At 36.6% G+C, this 27,907-nt stretch overlaps 1 protein-coding gene and 3 long non-coding RNA genes across 4 annotated transcripts; 3 read left to right on the top strand and 1 right to left on the bottom strand.

The window, feature by feature from the left end:
* The first annotated feature begins 5,682 nt into the window (after positions 1 to 5,682).
* Positions 5,683 to 8,385, top strand: LOC121049037. The gene is made up of 4 exons (XR_005799180.1): positions 5,683 to 5,856; positions 6,920 to 7,013; positions 7,522 to 7,688; positions 8,086 to 8,385. It is a non-coding gene; the product is annotated as an uncharacterized LOC121049037 (long non-coding RNA).
* A 1,303-nt stretch (positions 8,386 to 9,688) lies between these two features.
* LOC112164417 (tyrosine-sulfated glycopeptide receptor 1) lies at positions 9,689 to 11,506 on the bottom strand. The gene has a single exon (XM_024300611.1). The coding sequence runs from the start codon at positions 11,504 to 11,506 to the stop codon at positions 9,689 to 9,691; it is 1,818 nt and encodes a 605-aa protein (XP_024156379.1).
* Positions 11,507 to 17,986: 6,480 nt separating this feature from the next.
* On the top strand, positions 17,987 to 19,128 carry LOC121053067. Its single transcript, XR_005810638.1, has 3 exons — positions 17,987 to 18,351; positions 18,879 to 18,953; positions 19,047 to 19,128. It is a non-coding gene; the product is annotated as an uncharacterized LOC121053067 (long non-coding RNA).
* Positions 19,129 to 19,654: 526 nt separating this feature from the next.
* LOC121053077 lies at positions 19,655 to 22,141 on the top strand. The gene is made up of 4 exons (XR_005810652.1): positions 19,655 to 19,743; positions 19,911 to 20,008; positions 20,991 to 21,088; positions 21,875 to 22,141. It is a non-coding gene; the product is annotated as an uncharacterized LOC121053077 (long non-coding RNA).
* The last annotated feature ends 5,766 nt before the right edge of the window (positions 22,142 to 27,907 follow it).

A 27,907-nucleotide genomic window follows, 5' to 3' on the forward strand; every position in this document is an offset into this window, starting at 1 on the left:
GAATGAGTTCCTTTGAAGGTACCTTTTCCATTTTTCCCATTGTAATCACTACTTCCATTACTGCTACTGTGAAAGTTCTTCCGGGAGGCATTGGGATTCCTCATAGAGTTTTTGCTTTTGAGAAATTTTTTGAATTCCTTTGTTAAGAGAGCAAGGTCAAGTGTTTCTTCTTCTTCTTCTATTTCTTTCACAGCCTTGAAAGCTACACCCTTAGATTTCTTCTCAGGCTTTAACCTCATCTCATAGGTTTTGAGATTTCCGATGAGCTCATCGAGTGGATACTCATCAATATCAAAGGAGTCCTCTATACTAGTGACCTTTGAATGAAACTTTTCTGGCAAGGCTCTTAGTATCTTTTTGACAATCTTATCTTCATCAATAGGTGCTCCCAGACTACGACACTGACCGAAAATTTTAAGAATTCTACCATGAAAATCATCCACAGTTTCATCATCTCCCATAGTCATAGTTTCGAACTCAAAGATCAGTGCTTGTAATTTTTGTGCACGTACCTTTTTATTTCCTTCGTATGTAGTGTGTAACAGATCCCAAGCCTGCTTGGCAGTATCGCAATGGCTGATCCTCAATTTTTCCCGTTCAGATAAGGCTGTGAAAATGCTGTTCTTGGCTTTGAAATCTGCTTGCAGATCACAGACTTCTTCCTCAGTCCAGTCCTTCCTTGGTTTAGGAGTGGCAGTGGAAGAGCTCTCTCCTTTTGCTTTTACCATAGGTATAGTCCAGCCATTTACTACAATGTTCCACACATGTTCATCTTGAGCATAGAGATATGATTTCATATATATCTTCCATTGAGTATATTTTTCACATCCACCATCGAACCATGGAGGACTATTTATAGATCCACCAGCAGCCCTATCACGTGAATGTTCCATCTTTCCCAGGATCACTAGAAAGTTCTAGAACCCGCTCTGATGCTAATTGTAATCACCAAATGGAATAATAACTAGATGGTTTTAAGTAGTGAACGAAGTTTTGTGATTAAACTACTCAAGAATGAAGAACACATGAATTGCTTACGCAGTGTAAACCTCACCACTGAGGAAACTTCACTGCGTGGCTTTTAACGTAGCCAACATGAGGAACAAATCTAATATGAATCAAATTGTTACAGATCACAAGTCGTGGTATTCAACACAACCACGTTACAAGCAACAACGCTAACTTGTATACAATTTGAATAACCTATACTGCAAACTCAAATATCTCAAAGTCAGGTGAGCTTTACAGAATCAATCTTTCCCTTCACCTTGTATCAAGGACACACTAATCTCAAATACGATATACGAGAAAGGATGCAGTGAAATGAATAAGTAAGTATGAGGGAGAGTTTTTCCAGAAATCAGTTTGTGAAGACTAAGCAACACACAAAAACAAAAATAACTAACACACAAAAACTTTACACATAAAATGCAGATTCAAAACCTTTTATAGAGGAGCAAGACTCCCCCTCAATCAAATCTTTTCTTAATCACCAAATAAGAAGAATATAGAAAGGTTTTAAACTGTTTTGAGTATGCAATCAAACATGTGATCAAATCTTGATCGGATATGCAATTTTGAACAAATGAGATTTTTTCAGATCAATTAAAAGCAATGCATATCAATTTAGAATCATCAAAATGATATGGATTAAAAGACACCTTTATCTTAAGATCAGTGAGAGTTATCTTCCTTGATTTTTCTCTCCTTGATACGATTCTGGAATCTTCATTTAGTTCCCTTGAGTCTCCGAACAAGTAGGAGAAATACTCTCCTAATGCTTTGCAACTTCTGATTTCCTAGTAGCTTTAGAAAAGTCATGTGTTGAATAGAATAGTCCAATTCATTTACATTCGACCCATATTTCATAACCCTCTTCATCTTCTTCTTTAGATGGGGATTTCTTTTTGCTAGTGAGATAACCAAGTTTGCATCTGATTACACGCATTTCTATGTGTATAATTATATCTGAAACACTCTAATTAGGTTAGTCCTCAAGTCAATTATTATGTAATTATTTTTATTTATTTATTTTATAGGAAATAAGCGGAATTGCTGAAACAAGACAAAATGATGCGAAAATGAAACTAAAATGGAATTTTCGAGAAGAAGAAGAAATAGCAGCTTTGGTCAACAATGGTCAATGCAGCAAATGAGAGAAGCCAACCATCCATGATATTTAATTATTCATTTAATTAAATATGGAATTTGGGGGGGGTGCTTAATTAACTGATCAATGACTTATTTAGTTAATTAAGTCTTTAAGCATGCATGCACGTGCTCTAATTGTTTGGCTTATCTGATAGGCCCATGACACATGGCATTAAGCTTTCTTTTCTCATCTTCATTTCACTCTAGAAAAGTAGAAAGTGAAAATGGTGGCCGATGGTTCTCACAATTAAGGCCTAGCCCACGTGACCTTTCTATCTACTCTTCGACCGAGACTTGATATCTAGTCCATCCATTTTCTTCTGATAGGCCCATGACACATGGCATTAAGCTTTCTTTTCTCATCTTCATTTCACTCTAGAAAGTGAAAATGGTGGCCGATGGTTCTCACAATTAAGGCCTAGCCCACGTGACCTTTCTATCTACTCTTCGACCGAGACTTGATATCTAGTCCATCCATTTTCTTTCTCTTGCAATCACAGCCACCCATTCAATCTATCCTCTCATCCTCTCGTTGAAGCATATCAACATGACCCATATAAATTCCTCTTCCTTCCTCTTAGACGGGGGAGCCGCAACGTAAAAGGGAAGGGCTTTGCCCTTTCCCATCAAACCCATTCCTTCCCTTCTTCCCACATCAGACCACCACCATTCTTTCTCTTCTCCTATACCCATCGAGACCACAAGTACCTCACACCAATCAATTTTCATCATCTTCTCCAAGAATTTGGGTTTAGCTAGGTGTAGAGAAAGTATAATTCCAAGCTAGTGATGCTCACTCTCTAGTGTTGTTGTGACTAGTGTTGGTTTCTCTCTCTTTTCTCAACTCTATACTCTCTTAATGTATTGTGATTTGATGAATTTTGTTGTGGGTTTGTTAATGGGTTGTGAGTAGTCTATTAGGAAATTAAGGTTTGAACTCTAGCATGGATTTAATGTAATAAATATGTTTTGATTTAATGGTTTTCAATTTTGTGTTTAGCATATGTTCTATTCTATAATATATGGCCTAGATGCATGATTAGGAGCTTAATTAACTCTTGAATGTGTAGATGAGCATGTCTAGAACGAATTAGGGAACCTAATTACTTCTCTAATTTATGGCTAGGACACTTGTTTAGAACATGGTTAGTTACAATACTAATTTCGATTGTGCTAGCTTGAGAACCTTAATTCTATGACTCTTAGCCTTTGGGTGCAATTAGAGGCCCTAACAAGGCTCTAGATTGTCCCATGCCAATTGAGTTTTTACGGCCCTTGATCCGGAATAGGAATACCCTTTAAGGAATCTAATGACCCATGAGCCTTGAAAAGCCTTGGATACGGTTATTGATACTATTATGAATTGAACGACCATTGTCGGAACATATTTGTGCATTGAATTTGGCTAGGAGGATACCCTAGTGACCTAATTTCCATTTTCTTATTTTTTTTTCCTTTATTCAATTTAGTTGTTGGTTAAAGTTTTCATTTAAATTCTTAAAATTTAGTTATTAGAAACTCAATTTGCAATTTTCGGTGACAAATTCTATCTCATTGTAATTATCCATTACTAGGTTCTTAGTTTTGATTGGGGATTTGATGCAAATTAAAGCCGAGCATTGCTAAGGCTTAGTGCCTTAGATTACTATTTTTATTTTATTTTTTTTATTTTTCTTTTCTTTGCATGGTGACTTTAGTTCCGATTACCCAAGAATTGTGGGTATGGTATGATAAACTTTGGGCTTAATATTTCCCTATCTTGACAATGATACGTACGCTTGCATAAATGTGTATCAGCATTGGGCAGTGATGTTCAACTCGACATGTTTAGACCAAGAAATAAAATTGGTGCTATCCCATTTTTCTGGAGCAATAGGGCCATGATCATTGGATGACGATCGCCTTTATATTGAGAAGAAGCTTCGGAATTGGTTGCTAATGTGTGGATTGAATAAGTGAGTAATTCATTGAGAACCATGGTTCGGTACTTACTAAGTAAAGAGAAGAGGAATTTGATCCTTAGGTGTTGCCTATTACGCAACCTTTCTGTAACTCTTTTTAATGTGACCAGATAAGGAGGATTAATATTTTGGTGGAGCAATGATCACTTTCCAACCTTTCGGTTACCTTTCTCTTATTCAATCTTTGGCCCAGACATGGTATAATTAGATGGACCTAATCGTGTTGAGCTTGTAAGCTTGACATTATAAGGATAAAATTTCTAATCTAATTTACTTTGATTTTTTTCCATCTTTTCTCGACCAACTTTTGTAATCAGCTAGGTATTGGACTTGGTCGGGTCAGAACTGATTGGGTCTTGGTAACTCAAAGAGTTAGAAGGGCCGGATTTGGCTTGGGCCTCAGTGAACGGGTCGGCCCGGAGGTGGTGGGTATGTTTGCCTCGTGCAATCTGAGTCTGGGTTTCGCGCTCGCTGCAATCTGAGCTGGTGGGTATATTTGCTTCGTGGTCAGACTAGATCGATCTTCACTGGCCTGATGAAGCAACAGCTTCACGATCAGTTTGGAATTTCTAAAAAGAATGGACCTCTAAGACTGATCCGGAATGGGTATGGTCTGGGAATGGTGAGAAAGTAATCAAGGTACTTTGAGTCTTTGATTGTCTTCCCAAGTATAGTATGGGTACTGAGTACATTGAAGAACCGAAATTGTTCTTGGTTTTCTGGGTATGAGTTTGTGCTCGATCTTGACCAGAAAACTTGGTTATGGGTTATGGGTATGATCTGGGTTTGTTCAGAAAATAATCAAGATCAGTTTATGATCAGTTGATTTTGTCTGAGAATGGATACGGGGAAGAAATAAGCTTCCTAGGTATGATATGTTGGAGAAATGGTTTAAGGAATATGTCCTTTAATAAGGGTTCTTAAAACACTTATTAAATGGACAAAGAGAGGCAATGCCCAAAATTGGGAGGAAGTAGACCTTTGCCCTGTTGTAAATATATACTAGCCTTCCTTCACACATGCTCTGCATGTGCAAGTAATTTTTTTTTTCAGAAAATAAAAAAAAAAGATAATGGAAGAAAACGGTTATTGCAGAGAAAAGTTAGTGGGAGAGAAAAGTGGGTTGTGGGATTTATTTTGTTTATTTTTATTAAGAAAAATATAATTTGTAATTGTCGTAATAGCCCTTGTGATTTAATTAATTCTCAAAGTATTTTAATCTCTTAAGGTTATTTCTGTCAAAATTTTTGATTTTGGCTAACAAAACCTCTTCTCTTAATAATAGTATATATATATATATATATATATATATATATATATTTAAATATCATAGATGGGCCTTGGGACTTGGGGCACTTGGGACTTGGGCCAAACGAGGAAAATAAGTTCCTTTTTTGCGTTTTGTTTCTGGTTCTTGTTTGATTTTCGGATAAATATCAAACAACAGTTATCAACAGTTACAATTGTTCAGTGAGTTTGAAATTGGAACAAACAGTTACAACTGTTCGTCTGAGGTCTATATATGGAATGCAAGAAGAAACAGAACATACGCTTCTCCTCTCCCCTCCTTCTTCTGAAAAGAGAAACACATAGTAAAGTTTGACAGGATTCAAGTCGAAGTGCTTCGGCTTGAATCAGATAGTTGTATCCTGCAAGATAGACGTCCAAGGAACTACAAGCACAAGAATAGGGACGAATTTCTGTCTTAAGAGATTGCTGCAAGCAAGCCTCTATCTATTATCAAGTCAGTGATTCTATTCTCTCTTTGTTTAAATTCAACAAAACTCTTTCCTTGTGTGTGTGTGTGTATATATATATATATATATATATATATTAGAACTGTTCGTGTATTAGGATTGATTTACTTTGGTCAACTGATTTCATAATTATATCAATATCTATATACAATTCATTGTGGTACACGATCCATTGCTTATTGTGCATTGTTCTAACATGATATTGGTATTGATATATTTTCTGGGTAAAAATGAAGAAACACAGTTCTTCTGTGTCTGGTACTGGTATGGTTCAGAGTTTCTGGTGCTGGTATTTTCTGGGTACTTGGGTAAGATGAAGAACAGAGTTCTTCTCTTGGTATTTCTGGCAGCGGAATATGGGTATGGGTAATCTAGATTTCTAGAGATGGGTTATCGGTCTCAAGAGCAAAACTGCTCTGATACCATGTCAAATCTGGTAATGTATTTCTGTATATTCAAGCACGTTCTTACATGTTTACAATTCTGCTCTTATAGAGCTGCTACCATAACTATCCTACCAATATTATTTGGAAGTTTACTGACACATCATTGAGGTACAGACAAATAAGTCAAGGCATTAATGTAGTATGGACAACTTTGTCAATGGTGGAGATATGATGATATAGAGCAGATCTCTTTGTCAAGGTTGGTGTGCTGAGCAGCTCACGTAACAGGGGATACATATGGAACAAGAGTTTAATAAATTATGATACATATGATACAAGGTTTGAGTGCAGATGGCAGATATGCGGATTTGCTGTATCCAGTAAATTATGTTTTAACAAGAGTTTCACAAGTCATCCACATATAGAAGTTACTTTAGATATTATAATTAGTATTTTCACAAATATGTTGGTAATTAGATATCATAATTAGTATCTTCACAAATATCTTCGCAATTGTTGCTACTATTATATATACGATTTGAGCACCTATTGTGTGTATGAAATGAGTAAAAACAACCTTGCTTTGTTATGAGATTTAGATCAATTACGATATTGTTTACAATATATTTGAAATCATTTTTCATATAGTATTATATATGTGCAGCCTATCAGCAGTTTAGGCGTGGCTAAAGTTTTGGAATCTGGGGATGCAAAGTTAAGCAAGGCGACTTGGTTTGGGGAAAGACTGGCTGGGAAGAGTATAGTCTCATCACTTCCATTCAGTATTTGTTTTAGATTCCCACGACCGACTTGGTGGCACCGATATGCCCTCCCCTCTCCCTGCTGTCCCTATTATTTCAGTTGCTATTGCTGCTACTACCACTTTTTAATTCTTCTTCTGCAAAATTGCCTCTGCTTGAAACAAAAAATTTGCATTATCTTTTTATCACTGATTGTATTGGCTTCTTCTTATTTATGCTGAATGGTGAGATTAGTGTCAAACCCTTATTTGTTTGAACAAAGATATTTTACATTTTGATTTCTATGATTGCGGCGTTTGTTAATTGTCACATTCTTTCCAAAACTGATGTTCCAAACTCCAATTGCTTTTCAAATTTAGTAGTGTGGTCTTGCAGTAAGAAATTTATTCAGCATCAAATAATCTTGATGACACTGGTACTGCAGTAACTTAACTGCCTTATGTATGTCGTACAACACTCCTGCTTAATGCGCTCAGGGCTCATGACATGTGTTTGCTTAATGTAGGTATGCCTGGTATGACTGCCTATGCTGGTTTTTATGAGATCTTCTCACCTAAGAAAGGAGAGACGGTCTTCGTTTCAGCCGCATCAAGAGCGGTAGGTCAGCTTGTTGGCCAATTTGCCAAGTTAGCCAGGTGCTATGTTGTTGGGAGTGCTGGAAGCAAAGACAAGGTAGCAATTACTACTTAGTGATCAATATCATTATTGTCTTGGTCAGAATTCTGGGGATGCTACTCAAATGTATGATTATTAGAAAATATGTGTTACCATTTGCTAAGTTCTGAATTAGTTGTGCTCAAGCAAAAATATTAGTCATCACCAGTATATTGACTTGTTTTTTTAAGGTGTGTTTTGTTTTATTAACATGCTGCACTGACTGAAGTAGTTCCTGCGGTTATGCTGCAGAATTCTCATGCCATTTGGAATTTTAGCATGCACACTCTGTTTAATTCACATAAAACTGCATCCAGTGACATTGATCAAGTCATTATGGGGATTGTACTATTTGAATTGACTTGTTTTGTTTCCTGTTGCCTTTTTAATATAATATGTCATTTTGCGTGTTAAGGTTGATTTGCTGAAGAACAAGTTTGGCTTTGACCAGAAAGTCCGTAAATGGATCACAAAAGAGGTGGACTAAAGCATGCACAAGTTTGGTTTATGGGAAATAAGTGAAGGTTCCACTCATCAATACTTTCACAACAGAGTAATCGAATAGCGGATGCAGACGACAACTTGTAGTCCTCTCCAATTGCACTCTTCTTTTCTTATAATTGCATTTTCTACTTAAGAAATGCCTAGGAAAATTCTGATGAATTATTTGCTAAAATCATCTTGTTGAACCTATATTATGTCTTTCCTTTCCATATTTCTGAGGTTATGATGAAAAGAAGTTTTTCCATTTTCCTTTCCAATCAAAAACTTGCTTGCTTTTGATAAAGACAATGTCTGTGAGAAGTTTGTAGTGTTTTACTCCAACCCTGCATTTCTGAAGGTTTGGAATCTCAAGCTTCGTACTTGCATCATGTATGTCTGTGTGCAATTTTTTATGAAGGCCATAGAAAGGCACTTGACCTATGTATTGCAATGGTTGCTCAAATAGTCGAATCGTATTTCACTTGGTATCACACTATCACTCCCATCTATGATCTAATTCTTAAGGCCAATGCTCATATGGTGGGGATAGTTATCAGCCCCATTTTTACTCTCCAAAAGGTAAGAAAGTTATCGGCCCCATCTCGTGCCCTGTCTAGGAAGTTTAGGTGATTAGTGAAATCATATTTGGTGTGTCATTATGCTCTTTGTACTGTTGGTCATTGTTTCCCTGAATTAATTTGCAACGTCCTTTGTCCTTTTTAAGCAAGATATAGTGGAGCAGATATTCTTATTAAAAAAAAAATGAAGCCAATAGTTTTTTGAAATTGTTATTTTTTTCATTGATCCTTTAATAAACACTGAGCAGACAATTCTGAGTTAATAAATTTGGCAGCATGCATAATCAGCAAATTTTTCAAGGGCTCATATTCATATGTAGATAGGAATGCCTTTGAAGTGAAACCAAGACCAAATTTGCAATTTTTAAGCTCTAAACCTTCTATATCGTGTTGCTACTTGCTGTGAGTAGAAGGCTCTTGCATGAACACCCAGCTTCTTAGCCGAGTGTTTTCTGTTTGAAGAAAATCCTTTAACCCTAATTTACACCGGAGAATGTGTTCCCATTTGAAAGTTAAAAGTGCTTTGTTTTTTTTTGGCTCCTATCATCTTCCTTTGTGTGAAGCTTGAATGAATTATGCTAATGTTTGGTGGAGTAGTTTCCTTAATGGAGTTGCAGGTAGAAATAACTAAAATGGAGTTGGCATTTGAAGAAGAATAAAGTGTGCATATGTTTCTATCTGTTGCAAGAATTTTATGCTTGTTGCTCTCAAGTTCTCTCCACACAAGTGGCCTACAGAAGCAAATATATGTGCATATGAATTTCTTGTTAGTTGACACAAAAAGAAATAATGTGTTGTTATTTCCTCTGTGTGCCAACTACAGGCACTGATCTACACCGTATGAATTATAAGTAAATATATGTGAAAATTTCATGCTTGTCAATGAAAATTTGTGGGAATGTTTTATTATGATTATTACAATAAGAGTAGTAGAGTACTATGTCTACTATCTAACTTCTAAACAAACTTTCTCCTCATGATTGCCATCCACTTTGCTATCATCACATGGAAGCTGTCTTGTACATTGTCTAGGAAATGGTAATATGCATACCTCCACTTTCTCATAAGCACCAAGGGACCACAAACTCCCCAAAATCCTGTGATGAACCCAAGTGCAACAGAAATATATAACCATGGAATTTGATGCTTCTTGGTGTCTACATCTTGGGTGCTCGTATCAGGTGCATCAGCACCCGTTGTTGTCTGACACTTATTTGGAAGTGGGGCACCGCAAAGTTTCAGATTCCCCTCAAATGCAGAAGCATTGAAACTCTGGAGTTGAGTGCTTGATGGTATTGGTCCTCCAAGATTATTGTACGAGACATTGAACCTTGATAAGAAATTAAGACCTGTGAATGATGCCGGGATTTTTCCAGACAAATGGTTCATGGATAGATCCAGTGTCTCCATGTCCTTTAGGTTAGATATCTGGTCTGGAATGTTGCCAGAGAAGTTGTTAGCACTAAGATCCAGCAGTCGGAGAAGCTGCAATTGGCCAATCTCAATAGGTATATTCCCACTAAGGCAATTGTGACCTAGGTATATATATGGGGCAAAAAACAAATAATTGTACTGTAAAAATGCTGCATCAGCACTAGGAAGGTAGTAGATGGGCAGTTCAAGATAAACACGACCTACTTGAGCCGCAGTTTGTCCAGATACTAACATAGGTAGTGTGCACAATTCCTTTGGAAATTCTCCAGAAAGTTGGTTGAATCGCATATTTAAATAATACAGGCTTGGAAGAGTCCCCAGCCAACTTGGAATTGAGCCAGTGATTCTGTTGTGACTCAGATCCAAGACCTGTAACTTTTTCAGCTTCGATAGCCATGAAGGAATTATACCACTAAGGTTACATGAATTCAAATCTAAAAGTAGAAGATTTTGAAATCCATAAAAATCCGCCATTTCAACACTATTCGGCATTTCCTCACCTAAAAAGCTGGATAGTAATGATAGGACTGCAAGGCGTTTGCAACCCATCAGTATCCTCATTGCCTCTTTGATATTTGTCAAACGTTTGTTCATACCAAGTGAGAGGAAGGACAGGGATTTCAATGAAAGAATTTCAGGCTCTATTTGAACCTCTAGATTATTATAGTTCAATCGAATTGCTTTCAAGAACTTGCACGAGTAGATGCTTCTCGGCAAGATACCAAAGAAGTTATTTTTCCGCAAGTCAAGTTTACTAAGTTGGCTAAGTTTGGAAAAATTGAGCATGGAGATATCACCTCCCAAGTTGTTGGTTCCCATACGTAGTTCAACGAGGTTTGTGCAATTCATCAGAGATAGGGGCAATGAACCTTCCAGATAGTTGAAATCAAGGAGTATGTGTTTCAACTTTGAGAGCTTCCCAAGATGGAGTGGGAGCACACCACTCAATTGGTTATAGGAGAGGTCAAGGGTTGTGAGGTTGGTGAGGTTGGTAATTCCATCACTTATTGCTCCATTTAATGAATTCAGAGGTAGTGAAATCTCTTCAAGAGTGGTAGAATTAAACATATCTTCTGGAAGCGATCCTGACAGGTAATTGCGACCAGCACGGAAGACCTGCAGTTTGGAACACTTCCCCAATCCAGAAGATATACTACCTTTGAAATTATTGAAGGAAAAATCAAGGTGTCGTAACGAGGAAGAAGAAGGACGACAAATAGAGGATGGTATAGGACCTGAAAAGGTGTTGTTACTGACATTGAAACTAGTCAAGTTCCAAGCTTGTTGGAAAAAAGAAGATGAAACTGCACCATGTAAACGATTGCTGGAAAGATCCACCATCCGAATATGACTGGATGGTAGAGAAGATGGTAACACTCCAAAAAGAAGGTTATAGCTCAAATCTAGGATTTCGAGATCATTCAAGGACAAGAAGAATTCAGTTTGATCTGGAGAACCAGAGAGTGAATTGTGTGAGAGATTCAAGTGAGTGAGATGTGTGAGATTTGCAAGTGATGATGAGGGGAAAATACCTCCTTTTAGTTTAAGCCCTTTGGAGTGTAACTGCAAATGGGTGACCCAACCATCTCGATTACAAGTAATGCCTTGCCAATTGCAACAATCAGTGGAAGTCCAATTTAACAAGGGAGAAGACAGAGTGAGAGCGAAGGACAGCAGAGAGCTGCGTTCGCTTTGGTTGCAAGCATAAATGTTTTCAAAAATGATATTGGAAGAGAATATCAAGAGCAAGAAGAAAAGGAATGTATTAGCCATTTGGTGATAAAGCTGCACTAGCAAGTCTGTTCGTTGTTTAGATCAGATTTCACTCATGTTTTTATTTATATTGATCTAAAACGAGGTCGATCAGCATTGCCAAATTAATGGATGACCACATAAGCTCCCAGAAGGATCAGTAAGTCCATACCAGTCTGACCGGCATTAAGAAAGATCGGTATCATTTTCATATGAAGATCTTTTGGCCCATATTTTGTAGGAATTATGCCCGCGGTTTGCTGCGGAATTTGTTCTTGTGAATAAAAAAGAACTATGAAATACAAAAGTGAAATTATTCCATTAATTGATGGCCACATAAGTTCCCAGAAGGATCAGTAAGTCCATAACCCAGTCTGGCCGGCATTAAGAAATTGCCAAATTAATTGATGACCACATAAGTTCCCAGAAGGATCAGTAAGTCCATACCAGTCTGACCAGCATTAAGAAAGATCGGTATCATTTTCATATGGACAAATTATAGAAGATATTTTGGCCCATATTTTGTCATTACTAGGAATTATGCCCGCGCTTTGCTGCGGAATTTGTTCTTGTGAATAAAAAAGAATTATGAAATACAAAAGTGAAATTATTCCATTATATTGAAATAGCAAAAAAAAATTTATACATTCCAATTGAGGTCTTCAAAAAACAGGTTAATTAGCAACAGTTGCTACTGAAGCTGGTTCAAAAATGCTAGTTATACAAAAAGGCTAGCTGCTCCACTTGTAGCTTTACAAAAAGGGTATAAAAGATAGACAACCTTGCAAAAGTTGGTGCTGGAGTATCTTCAACAAACAGCTAGCTGCTCTAGTTGGAGTTGTACAAAAAGGGCAGTTGCTTGATCACCTGTAAAAAATTTTTTGCCGTAGTCTTCCCTATCTTCGGTGCCATAACTGCATGCATTCAAAAACTATCATTTATCATTCTCAAAAGATAAAAAAAATGCAACTCTATTTCTCTGCAATTTTTGTTGTGTTGTTGTTGAAAGTGATATTGTATGTTCAGTGATGACGCCAATTTGTTTTATTTGTACACCTTAATTGTGAACTCAAAACAAAAATGATCCGAAAGGAATTGTAGATATGCAGCTATAAGCATTCTGAAGCAAATATGCAGCGGTTGGAAATTGAGGAGAAATTATGTGCATATGGAAGAAGAAAATCACGAAAAAGAATAATAAGAAGAGGTAAGACTTCAATAGTTTTTCAATTGAAATCCAACCAGAAATGACTTTTGGAAAGCCAATAAAGCTTTTTAAAAAAAAAGGATTCTCTCCGATTTACAGCTACATATCACCGAGATAACAAAAAGGCAGAAAGAACTCATGACACCTAATGGTCCTAATCTAAGCACCAATACAGATATCACAAACGCTGAAACAGAACAAAAGTTCATCTCTTTCACACTTTGATCCCTAAAAGTTGGGGCTAAACACAATCTACTACAATCCCATATCAGATTTTCCAATGAAGAAAGGTTCTTTCCAAACAAATCAGCAGATTAACAACAAATGGGACACAACCCAGAAAAAGTCTCACACAAAAAATGAACTTTTTACAAAATCTATATAAATTCACATATCCAAGAACAGATCAAAACTCCAAGATACAAAACTGAATGTTATAGAAAGCTGCGAGCTTCATAATGACAAAGCCAAGTGCATTCAACATGTTCAGGTCAGGAAAAAAAGACCCCTAAATTAGAATAGAATCATAACTATGCAGGAGAAAGTCAGAATGCAGTGATCCAATATAATGATTTCACAAAACTCTCTACCTAGGAGAGGACAATTGTTCCAAACAAACAGATATCAGACCATTAAACAGTACAATTGTTCCATTATCCAACAAACCGAGCTCAGTGTACCCAAACAGTACACAAGGCAAAATATGAATGAATGAAAATAGAGAAAAAGAGAAGATTCGGTCAACTTAAGAGCAAAATTGAACAAAATATAAACCTACTGATATAGGATTAACCGATTAAATACCAATCTGCATTTTTCCAACACCAATGAGATTTTCAGAATAAAATAAATAAATAAATAAAAATCTCATTGTTGTGTAAATGAGAAGAAATTTTTTGACGATTTACTTGTCAACCACAGAAAAAAACCAAAAACTCACAGCCAAATCACACCAATTAGAGCCATCACCAACTGCAACCCTGCAAATCCCAAATAGCCAAGAAACCAAATCAGAAGGCAAAACGGTCTGTAAATACAGGGCAATAAGATGCAAGCTGGCACAGGACACTTGTCGAGCAACTATAGGGGACTATTACTAGAAACAAATAACCTAATATTCCTTATGCGTCAAAACTCAGCGTTTCACACTCCCACAGATTCATAACATGAAGCAACAGCTTCACGATCAGTTTGGAATTTCTAAAAAGAACGGAACTCTAAAACTGATCTGGAATGGGTATGGTCTGGGAATGGTGAGAAAGGAATCAAGGTACTTTGATTGTCTTCCTAAGTATAGTATGGATACTGGGTATATTGAAGAACCGAAATTGTTCTTGGTTTTCTGGGTATGAGTTTGTGCTCGATCTTGAGCAAAAAACTTGGTTATGGGTTATGGGTATGATCTGGTTTTGTTCAGAAAATAATCAAGATCAGTTTATGATCAGTTGATTTTGTCTGAGAATGGATACGGGGAAGAAATAAGCTTCCTGGGTATGATATTGGAATGGATATATTTTCTGGGTAAAAATGAAGAAACACAGTTCTTCTGTGTCTGGTACTGGTATGGTTCAGAGTTTCTGGTGCTGGTATTTTCTGGGTACTTGGGTAAGATGAAGAACAGAGTTCTTCTCTTGGTATTTCTGGCAGCGGAATATGGGTATGGGTAATCTAGATTTCTAGAGATGGGTTATCGGTCTCAAGAGCAAAACTGCTCTGACACCATGTCAAATCTGGTAATGTATTTCTGTATATTCAAGCACGTTCTTACATGTTTACAATTTTGCTCTTATAGAGCTTCTACCATAACTATCCTACCAATGTTATTTGGAAGTTTACTGACACATCATTAAGGTACAGACAAATAAGTCAAGGCATTAATGTAGTATGGACAACTTTGTCAATGGTGGAGATATGATGATATAGAGCAGATCTCTTTGTCAAGGTTGGTGTGCTGAGCAGCTCACGTAACAGGGTCTGATTCAATTGAGTTTTACGTTGGGGCTCTGTCCGAGAAATTGCCTGCTAAACAGTTCGAGGATATTCCTGTTTGTAAGAGCAATGCTTGCCGAGGAGGAGCTAGTGTTGAGTCAATGAGGTAAATTTGGATTTTTACTTCGAAAGAAAAATGATGCCTTTTCTGCTTTTATGTGAATTATATGAGAAAGACTGGATTTTTGTTTTTGTTTCTGAGTTTCCTTTTGCTTATAGTTTGGGCAAACAAAGCTAAAAACTGCAGCCAATATTTACTTCTGCTTCAAGTTAAGGGTAAAAGATTGAGTTTCTTTTGGTAGAGAATGTGTTATTGTACATAAAGAATCAGCTTAGAAGATTTTTATTATGTCCATATTCCTTGTTAAGTTAAAGGACTCAAAAGAGTTTTTATTTATGGGTAGTACATATCTTGCATTGAACTTGACATTGATTCGCTACTGTTTATGGGTGATTTTTTGTGGGAAAGACTGGATTCTGTGTTTCTGAGATTTCTAATTTTACCTTGAAGAGTTGCGCAAATAAGCAAAGAAACCACAGCCAACATTTACTTCTACTTCAAGTTGAGGTTAAAAGACTGAGTTTCTCTTTGTAGAGAATTTGTTATTGTACATAAAGAGCTAGGTTTTAATTGTGTCCATATTCTTAGCTAGTTAAGGACTTTGAAAGTTTGGAAATTTCTGTTTTTCCAAGTGATTGAACTTAAAAGTGTGAAATTTTTATGCCATTTTGATGATAACCAAATCATAGTATCAAACAAAGGAAAAGGAAGATAACGTTTTTGATTGGTTTTTTAGGCTAATTAGAGCAACAATTGAAGGATCAAAAGAATCTTGTAGTCATTTTAATAGGAGATGCCTGATGAACTATTCGCTAAAATTATCTTGTTGAACCTATGCTATGTCTTTGCTTTCCATATTTCTGAGCTTATGATGAATAAGAAGTTTTTCCATTATTTTTTTTAATCTAAAACTTGCTCTTTGATAAAGAAAATATCCGTGAGAAGTTTGTAGGTGTGTTGCTCCAATCCTGCATTTCTGAAGGTTTGGAATCTCAAGTTTCTTACTTGCATCATGTATGTCTATGTGCATGTTTCTGTGAAATTGCAAAGTTTTCTGTAATCCCCTTTCACTTTGTATCACTCCCATCTATGTCTAACTCTTGAGGTCAATCATATGTACTGGTCACATGTGGGTGGGTTCAGGTAAGGAAGAAAGTTATCAGCCTGACTTTTAGCCTCCAAAAGATAAAAGTAAAAAAGTTATCGTCCCCATCTGTGCTGTCTACTATAGGAAATTTAGATGATAAGTGAAATCATCTCTGGTTTGTTGTTATGCTCTTTGTACTATTGTTCATTGTTGCCTGAATCACTTGTTCATTCAGTATAGACTGATAATGCAATGTCCTTTGTCCTTTTGATTGAATATATGGTGGAGCTATACTGGTAAAAATCTTGAAATCTGTCCAAGTTTACTCCAGGAAACATTCAGCAGCAATTTGAGCCTATAGTTCTTCAATTGTATTATTGTCATTGATCCTTTACAATAAACATTACGCACATGCATAATCAGCAGATTTTTAAGGGAACATATTCACATGTAGATACTAATGCCTTTGGAACTATACAAAAACCAAATTTGCAATCTTTAAGCTCTAAACCTTCTATGTCATGTTGCTGTTTGATGTGTGTAGAAGGCTTTTGTATGAACAGTCTGGAGCTTCTTAGCAGTGTGTTTTCTGTCTGAAGAAAATTCTTCAACTTTACAATGGAGGACATATTCCCATGTTCAAAGTTAAATTCCCTTTTTGTCACCTATCATCTTCATTGGTGTGACTAGGCTCAAACTAATCACTCCATTGAGGACTACTCCATGCTGGACTCGCTCTCCATGACCTATATACATCCTCATTTAATTGCCAATTCGAAATTATGCTAATCTTTGGATGTATAATGAAGTTGCCTTCATGGTGTTGCAGACAGAAAAAAGTCGATGGAGTCGGAAATTGGAAGAAGGACAACGTGCACGTGCAGATGTCTCTATCTTGCAATCACTTTGTGCTAGTTGCTCTCAAGGTCCCTCCACAAGCAAATATATGCCATATCAATTTCTGTTTGGGAGCCACAAAACGAAATAATGTATTGTTATTTCCTCTGTTTGCCAACTACGGACAGTGATTTACACCTTATGGATTATGAGTAAATATGTGTAAATCTCATGCTTGTCAATGGAAATTTATGGAATATTTTATTATGATTCTTACAATAAGAGTACTATCTATCTTCTAATGAACCTTCTCTTCACTCTGGCCATGCGCGTTGCAATCATCATCTGGAACCTGTCTTGTACATTGTCTAGGAAGTGGTAATATGCATACCTCCACTTCGTCATAAGCACTAAAGGGCCACAGACTCCCCAAAATCCTATTATGAAACCAAATGCAACAGAAACATAAAACCATGGAAATTGATGTTACTCCATGTCTGCATCTTGGGTGTTCATATCAGGTGTATCAGTGCCCTTAGTTGTCTGACACTTGTTTGGAAGTGGGGCACCACAAAGTTTCAGATTCCCCTCAAACGCAGAAGCATCGAAACTTTGGAGCTGAGTGCTTGATGGTATTGGCCCTTCAAGATTACTGTACGAGACGTTGAATTTTGATAGGAAATGAAGACTTGTGAAGGACGCCGGGATTTTTCCAGACAAATGGTTCATGGAGAGATCCAACATCTCCATGTCCTTTAGGTTAGAAATCCGATCTTTAGGGTTTGGTTTTCTTCAATTTATCTTGAATTTGCGTTTTGATTGGTTTGGTTGCGTTTTGCCCTCTCTGCTCTCCCTAATCTCTAGTGTGTGTGTGTGTGTGTATCTCAGTTTAGGCTGTTGAATATTGTGTCGTGGAGAGGATAAACACAGTTACTCAGATCTTACGAATTGTGGGTTTCATCTGTAATTGGTGATACAGTTGTGTATAGTTCAAAAAACTAGTGTTGATGACAAGTTTGGGGATGAGATTGTTGAGAACTGGACGGTTAAGATGAACCTTCAAAAGGGAAAAGGCAAACCCAAAATGAGTGGAAGTAGTAGAAGAGATGCAGCAAAGCCATGGATCATGAGGTACCTGGCTCAGTGGGAACCAGTGCCAGCTTCTCTTTGAGATTGGGTCAGGCTATTTTTTCCTCTGCTTCACTTCTCTTCATGTCTTTGGGGGTTGAGTTCTACAACTACACTGCTTTCTGGTATTTTTTTAATTATCTCATACTGACTTGCCTCATTCTCTATTGGGTTTCTGCTTGTTGGAGTTTTAGATTTGGGGTTTGGTTGGAAATGGTGGAGCCAAAAGTTGTATATCTCTTGAGCTTTGAATGATTGATTTTGTTCTATGAATGTGAAATTGAAATTGCTTATTCTGTAGTTTAACTTGGTTTTAATAATTCACACCGGAAATTGGATAGGTATGGATTGAATTCTTTAGCTCCTTTAGTCAGTAAACCCTGACTGGATTTAATAGTTAAAGCAAACTGGTTGTATTCCTTGATTTTGGTTGATTAAAGTTTTCTCTTGAATGCAAAATCATGATTGCTTACAGTTGTGGTACAATAATGAAACTTAATTCTATGGATTTAACTGCGGCAAATAGATTGATTCTTATTCAGCTATAGTGTATTTGTATTAAAGCTACAATATTTAGGCTCAAACTCACTGCAATGGGGAGCTGTAGTTTGGAACTGCTTCTTTTCCTAGTTCTTGTTTGATCTTGTGTTAGGATTTCATGTCCAACATGAATATTCCCGTCATAAAGGTTCGCCTAGACATAAGTGGTTGTGAATCACTGATAGAGGTAGCGTCGCCGTCAGTTGAAATCCCACTTGCTATTTGTTATACTTGAAGCTCCATAGTGTGCCAGAACTTATAACATTTCAACATTTTTCAGGTTCGGGTATGAGCCTATTTTGAGGCTGTTGCAGGCTATCTTCATCTACTATTTACTCATCAATCTATAAGTTCATATATTCATCCTTTTCTTTTAGAGCACATGGGCAAATCTATGTTGTTTGTTATTGCATTAGAACTTGATACTTTGTAACCATGTACATCATCTACAATTGAACTCTGCCCTATTTTGATGTGCATTAAGGGCAGGTTTCATGTTTTCAGCCTAGCAGCTGTTACTTCAGAATTGACCAAATGGCCCAATAAGTCGCTCACCATGAGCACTACATAGTACATTCAAATTGATGTATGCATTGGCAGTTAGAAATATGTATAGTCCATGGACTCTTTTTAGGCAGTAACTAGTGGTTACAGCACACAAAGCTTTGACATTGATACTCCGAAACTGCTAATACTAGGAAACATTGATACTCTGTCTTTGGGCATGAAACATAAGGACTCCATAATAACAATACCAATGATTGTTCCATAGAAGTGTTCACTGTTATTTTATGCAAAGAGGGATGAAAACTCGGCTGTCAGCCATAACCATGAAATACACATGTATGTGTGTCTCAATTTTCTGAAGAATGTTGTTGTTTCTTGTAGGTGGTGCCTTTGGTGGTAATAGGGGAGTCAGTCCAATTCCTTCAGAGAAAGGTGTCTTCCCTTTGGATCATATGCATTTGTGTGACCAGGTAATGCTTTATTCCATTAATCAACCAATGTCCCTATTATTAAAACTTTGTTTCTTCAAGTTCGTCAAAAGTTGTATATGCTACAGTGGGTTCGCCATGCTTGTTTACTGTAAAATTCCTTACTGGAGTTGTTTTATTAAATGCTCAGTGTATTGGCTTTGTTTCAGGCAGAAGGGGAATATCTCAATTGTCTGAAAACTTCGGGCCACCAATCTGAAAAATGTAGACACTTCTCAAAATTGTACCTGAAGTGGCGGATGGAAAAGTGAGTTTGTTGGTTTCTGTAAAACACCGTGCTCATGTTTCTGCTAAATTTCGAGATTGTCAACAATGTGACGTCTGTTTATTCTTCTAAAATTAATAAATTTAACTACAACTGTATGACTCTAAAAAGGTTCATAAAGTATACAGGTGAAGTGTCACTAAGACGCTGTTGGGAAAAAAATAGTCTAAGTAGTAACTTCCTTTGACTAATTTCAATGCTTGTGTTCTCTGTTATTCTTGTAGATATCTGGAGTGTGTGTGGGTGTCTATATATATATATATATATTTGATAACTCGTAATAAATAGTGCTGGACAAGTCCATGTGTTGCATGTTAAAATAGTTTACCCTTTGTTTAACTCTGTGTGTAATGCACATATGAATGTCAGAGAAGTTATTTATTAAAGCAGAGCAAATACTGCTGTAGAACTACCGATAATTAAGCACACAGATTACATGTATGGTGTCACCAAGGTTCTTGGAATAGATGTGAGTGACCATAAATGGGATTATATGCTCATGAACTTGATGTTTAATTTATTTCCATGATTTCGATGAAGGGATAAGTTTGATATTAAAAAGTATAAATCGGCATGGGATTATAAGCTTTCAAAATGAACCAGCAGTGGGACATAATGCCTATCTATATCTTTATTGTTGTAAAAGGTTTAGAATCAATATGCTACTTTTGGCTGTTCTCCTTTTAAAAAGTATAAATCGGCATGGGCAATACCTTCTTATCGGGACAGTTTGACTAGTTACATAATTGATTGGGACTTTTTTTTTTTGGTATAGTTATAGTATCAGCAAGTATTTTCTGGCAAGAATTTAAATTTTTGAACTTTTATTCTTGGTCCCGAATATATGTTGTAAGATTTTGTATAGTTATAGTATCAGCACGTATTTAAATTTTGCTCACATATGTCCCTGCTCCAACGTCCTAAACAGTGCACCTGCAACAGTCAGAAGTAAAACTATTTTCAGGTCTTCTAGGCATTTTCAATATACTTGGAGACAGTTGCAATTATTCCACAATTAGTTTTGCTCCAACGAAGTGGACATGTGGACAATTTGACATAGTAGTATGTTTTCTTTCCTCATTGTCATGTGCTATAAAATTAAATAACTCATTGCTGTCTATTCTTTGAAGTTCAAGTGAATATAGTTTCTCTTAAAATTTTTCTTTCTTTACTATCATTATTCACTGTCCAATTTACCAGATATGTCCCCTATTTCACTTGTCACATGTTATGGAATTACAATTGGGCCAATTTCTGATCTCATTTTGTTTTGCAATCATAATTCGGAAGTCATTATTTGAAATACTGAGTTGTAAGTTGTAACAACCAACTTCATTGTATCTCAACATCTTCAGTAGGTTTTCATCCAATGAACAACTGCCTAGTGCCTTAAGGAACCTTGCCCCACCATACAGCTTGGTAATATTTAGTCTTAAACCAAGATGGACAACTTAGAAATGTCTGCATTGGATGTATGCCTAGTTTCTAATGGAGTCTGAGAAATATGCTCAAACAAGGTAAGATCAGTTTTCATTCCTCGAGTTGTTTAGTCTTTGGTTCTTGTTAGCTATGAAAGCTTTACCACTGATGGCCTCGCTGCTATTGCTGGAAATTGTAGGTTAGATCAGTTTCCATTCCTTGTTTGTTGCTATTTCGATAGTTTGTGGAATGTGATTTGCACTTGTTATGCTTTTCTTAATCTAAATTCATGCCCAATAGTTTGAAAGACCATTGTTCCTTCAAAAAGATGAACGGTAGGTACTCGTGCCAGCAAAGATTAATTGTGTATGTTGATATGTATAGCTTGTATGTGTCCGATGTTGTGATTGAAAATAAGTTATTTTGCAGTTACGCTGTTCACAATTATGATGCTAGTAATTTATGGACTAACAAGCGTTTACTATAGAATCATGATTTTGGCATAACATGCCTGGGAAAGGTGAATATAAACTATGAGAATGATCTGGATACGATGAGCAACATGCAAGCACCAGGTCTGGCATGTGTGCCCCGCGCTGAACTATTGATCTATATGCAGCTGGAACTATAGAAAGAGAGCCAAAAGCTCCTACACAATCTTCCAAAGCTAGACTCCAATGAGGTCATGAGAGCAGCAAAGCTTGCAAAGCTAGACTCCTTAAGTAAATTTGTGGATGTATATTGCTAGGACAGTAGTATTAGATGTACTCCTTTTGTGGATGAAAGGTTGCCTCTGCACTTTTTGGTGCATGATGTGGATTATATATAACAATTTCTTCTATATATTGATCAGCTATTGTTAATTTGATCATTTTTATTTCAGTTTCAGCATATACAATGCATTGAATCATTCTATTAGGACAACAATAACCACAAAAAAACTGTCGTATGTACACAATATTCACAATGAACAAAAAATAAAAATTGTCGTCTGAATTTAAAATAGATAATAGATATTTTGAAAAACTGTTGTCTGAATGAAAGTCACACAACGGGCATAAACTAAAATGACATCTGAGTTGCAATCACACAACAGTTTCTAAAATCACTCGTCGTCTGAAGAATAGTCACAGCTGCCAGCATGCTGTCGACATGTTGCTGCCATGTTGCTGAGCCCTTCACACGACGGTTCTCTACAATCGATCTTCATCAGACGGCGCCTCGATATACGACGGTTTGCCTCCATATCAGACGACGGTTTTTAGCCGTCGTCTGATTCAATTTTTGTAGTAGTGCTAAACAAATAAGCATTGAGTCCAAAAGATATTTTCCCTTAACAACATTTTTAAAACAACATATCAGTTTGTATAGGAATGCCAATATAACAAAAAAAAATTATACCAACAATCTCTCCCTTTGGCATTCCTATACAAAACAACTGCTCTACCGTATGTAGACTCCCCCTCAACAAGTACTTGAGAGAATTTACTTTCACTTGTGAACAAACTTGCAAATCCTGAAACACTTATCACACACCACGTTGTGAGAATACACAAGATAGAATAATGTTATCACTGATTAAACAAAGCATGTAAATCCAACAGATCGCACAACACGTCATATTTCTCCCCCTTTTTGAATAGGAATGACAAAGGTAACTTATGTAGTGGAAGCTAAGTAAGAAGAGGATCACAAAGAGATGTTGCTTAGTAGACACTAGCCCAAGTTGATCATCAATCAGAGGAAGATAAGCCAAGTATTAATACTCCCCCTAAGTGTGATCATGTTATGAAAGATGCAAGAATGAAATGCAAACACACAATGAGTGGGTTTGTATCCAAATGCTAAGAACAGATTTAATTCGCATAGCTTTTCCAACAAGAGCAATACCACTTAACCATAAACAAGAGTGCAACAAAATAAGTTCACACGAGTGAATTGATTCCGACAATCACAAGGTAAGATAGAGTGTGATCGAGTATTCTATACCTCTTGTTATGAAGAGTGAACATATCTCAAGATGGGGTGTGTAATATTTGTGGAAACCTGAAAAGTAAGGCTCACATACGAAACACATTTAAGCACATAAACTTTATTCCCCCTTATAACACCGTGTGGGCATGATTTTGAATTTTTCTTTTGGCCTTTCACACAAAGTAACATTTTTGCTCAAGAAGACTACGACCCTTGTAACGAGTATTATGCTAGTAGCTCCCAAGTCAGATGACTTTAAGGTACTAGATGTAACAAGGACATCCCAAAGAGCACATCTACTCGAGTCAATAGTTTCACAATCCACCGGGGTGACCAAACCATTCCCGTTTCTTCCCAATCCTCATATCATTCGTCACAACCGAGGCTTGTTTACTTTGGGAATAGCCTGGCCAAGCTCCATTAACCAACTACATTTTTTATTTTTTTATTTTATATCAAGGAGCAACCAACAAGAGTAATTTCGTACATGAGCAATGAGAACAAGCCAACCATCAATTAAGACTTACCACCACTTAGAGTATGTGTGCATGTGAGGTTTCAAGATTGTAGAGAATATGTTGTTCAAGCTCACAATTACAGAGTGACATAAGTACAAGTTCAAAATGTGCTATGCACCTTATTGCACACAGATTTAAAGAAAAGAGTATGGCCCTTGTCAATCTAAGTTCAAAATAATCTGTCAAACACTCGGGGATACAAACCACTATTTTTCAATCCTAAATTTCCAGAAACTGAACCTAACAATGCAGAAACGTAAAGAAAATGCACCTATACTATCATGAAGACATACACCATCAATGCATGCAAAATGGATCAAGCGAAGTGAGAGTATCAATACTTAGAGCATCCACCAACGGTGCTTCTAAGTGATTCAAATTGAGTTATGTCTAAAGGCCTAGTAAACGAATTAGCCAATTTGTGATCAGTAGGAACAAAAGCACGCTCAAGCATATTATCAAGATTATCCATATGAGTAGAAAAATGATTATTTGAACCTTTTTTAATCCAGATTTGCTTCTGCTTCATTTTTGTTTCCAGATCCACAGGGATTGAAGCCAGCTTTGCAATCCTGGTGATCAGATTCAGACCCTCTTTCAACTTAGCTTGCAGCGAATCAGGTGAGTTAATTCTCAACATTTTTCTCTGATTTTGAGTAACCCTGCGAAGCATATTGCACCTAGGACGAATGTGTCCTAATTTTCCACAATAATGACAAGTAGGAACAAAGTTTTCGGAGTTGTGAATATACCTGGGCTGACGCACAGAAGTGTACATGTCAGAACTTACTGAAAAGCCTTTCTGATGTGATTGAATGGTTTTATGAGGTTCTGGTCTTACATTCAATTCGGTGGCAGACTTGTTGTTACTAGAGCTTTGTGCCTGACTTGAGGAATTCTCACCTCCCACACTTTTTACAAACACCAAGGGTTTGCAGGACTCACCATTATAACCTAATCCTTCTTTATTACCATGAGCTTTGCCAATTCCCATCATCTTAGAGACTTTTCCAGACCCTCTAGAGAATTTGCTAAAGCTTTCCTTGACCCTCAATAATTCTTCCTGCAATTTTTCTTTTCAAGGGTTAGGGAATCATTTAAATTGGATTGAGCTTTTATTTCAACCTGCAAAATTTTGATTTTGTTAGTAAGCTCATCATGTTCCTTGTTCCAATCTTGAGACCTGGCATTACCCTGCAAAACTTTGATCTTATCAACAAAGTTAGTACGCTCTTCTTCCCAATCTCTCAAAGAAACTTCAAATTTTTGCTCAATTTTTATCTTTTCCACTCCTAAGGATTCAATTGCTTTTTCAAGTTTATTAGTTTTTCGAAGAACAATCCTAGAGGCATTATACAATTTCTTGCATTTTTCATTTGTTTCTTCATCAAGGGTATCATCTTTAAAGTCAGAATCATCAGATAAATTAATATCAATAAAGGAAGTAAGAGCAAGATTTACCTCTTCACCATCAGATTGAGAGCCTTCATCACTATCACTCCATGTGGATTTTAAAGCCTTGTTCCCATGTGAGTTATACTTCTTGTTGCCACAATTGGCAGCAAGATGTCCAATTCCACCACACTCAAAGCATTTAGGTTTGTTAGGAAATTTTTTTGAAGAGTTTCCAAAGGAGTTTTTGTTTTTCAGAAAAATTTTGAACTCTTTTGTCAACAATGATAAATCCACATAATCATCATCAACATCATCTTTCTTTTTAACAAAAGAGAAAGCAATATTTTTTACCTTTTTCTCGGGCTTGATCCTCATCTCAAAGGTTTTGAGATTACCTATCAGTTCGTCAAGAGAATAGGTGTCCAGGTCTTGAGTCTCCTCTATGGCAATTTACTTGGATTGAAATTTTGAAGGAAGAGCCCTGAGAAATTTCTTGACTATTCGATGCTCCTCAAATGGATCATCAAGGCTATGGCATTGGTTTGTCACATTGAGAAGTCGAGCTTGAAAATCATCAATTGATTCATCTTCCCCCATGGTCATGTTCTCAAATTCCAATACGAGTCTTTGAAGCTTCTGACCTCTAACCTTCTTGTTTCCCTCATAAGTAACCTGAAGTAGATCCCAAGCTTGTTTGGCAGTGTCACAGTGGCTAATTCTCATCCTCTCATTCTTGGACAAAGCTGTGAATAGTGAATTCCTTGCCTTAAAGTCACAAGTTCTATCACGAACTTCCTCTTCTGTCCATTCCTTCCTAGGTTTGAGAACCCTTGCAGAGGACCCTTCTACTTTTGTTGATTCTTCTGCCTTGGTTGGGTGTTCCCATCCATTCTCAACTATATTCCACATGTTTTCATCTTGAGAGTAGAGAAAAGCCCTCATCATGATCTTCCATTGTGAGTAATCTTCACCATCAAACAAAGGAGGGCAATTTATCGAACTGGAGGCTCTGTTATATTCACGTTCCATCCTTGACCACGGATCAACTAAAAAGCTTTAGAACCTGCTCTGATGCCAAGTGAAAATACAAGGACAAAATACGTTTTCTGGAAAATGGGGATTGCAGTATACGGATCAATCCCTACTGGGCAGAAATCAGAGATCACGAACCAAACTCCAGATTTTTGGTTACGTAGTGAAAATCTCAAATATGAGATTAAAAACACTGCGGGGCTCTTACTCTTGAGAACCCAAAATAAGAACAATTGAATTATGATGAAGGATATGTTCTTTACAACTTCAAATAGCACTAGCGCGGCTACAATGAATAGACAAAACTAATATGCAATTTGTCTTCAATCTTGAACTCCTTCTTCACTTGATTGTTCTTCGATTTTTCCTTTTCTTGCTTCACAGCAACTCTTCAGATCACAAGTAACTCCATACGCATGAGCAACTGACCTATAACACTTAACCAAGGAACAAGTGTTTAGGATTTTTATCACTACACAATATCAAGCAAGACTTTCAATTATTCTTGCGTTCCCTTGATTGGCTGCCAGTGTAGTCTGCATCCTATATATCTGTCAAAAAGCAACACCAACCCTAATAGACTTCTATTAGGAAAGAATCGTGGTGATTAAATAAAATAACAAACCCTAGAAGACTTAGGATTACATTACACCATGTTAAAAGCCATGGGAATACCTTTCCTAAAAAAATAAGCATTGAGTCCAAAAGATATTTTCCCTTAACAGCATTTTTAAAACAACATATCAGTTTGTATAGGAATGCCAATATAACAAAAAAAAACTTATACCAACATATACCTTGTCAAAGTTGAAGTTGGTTTTGATGGCTCCATAGATTTTCATTTGAATGGAATATAATTGCCTAATAAGGCTTAATGAAATTACTCCACTAAAGGCCCTAATGCATACTGTAAGTGCCCTTAGCGCTTTTCCAGAAACTTGTTGAGGCTTTAGATCCCACATGAAAAAATGGGGACTGTGAAAATGAGTTTATAAGGATTTAAGAAACTTCATCTATTGCCAATTGGTTTTGGATGTAAAACTCTAATAACTTTATCACATAATCAGAGCAAGTTATCCCACGTGTGCATGCCACACGTACTCTACGTTATCCAACATAAATTGTCTATGTGTATAGCTTAAAAGTTCGCCACACGTGCAGAGGCGTAAATAGGGACCATTGCCACCAATATAAATTGTCCATGTATATGGCTTGAAAGTTCGCCACACATGCAGAGACATAAATAGAACCATTGCCAATTAATTTTGGATGTGAAGCTCAGATTACTTTGTCAAAACAAAATAGGAACCATTTGGTGATTTTGGCTCTCTTTGGTTTGTTTATATAATGATGCATATAATTAAGCAAATACCAAGTAAAAGTTTGGCAAACACAACCATAATTCCTTCCACACAATACAATTTTCTCCAACACAACCATAATAGTCAAGACGTCGAATTAGACCAAATGAGGAATGGGAAAATAAAATTTATTCGTTCCAAATTTCTATGTATATGTCAATTTCTTGTTGATTTTGAGTTTT

Source organism: Rosa chinensis, chromosome 5 (assembly GCF_002994745.2).
Source record: "Rosa chinensis cultivar Old Blush chromosome 5, RchiOBHm-V2, whole genome shotgun sequence".
Lineage (NCBI taxonomy): Eukaryota > Viridiplantae > Streptophyta > Magnoliopsida > Rosales > Rosaceae > Rosa > Rosa chinensis.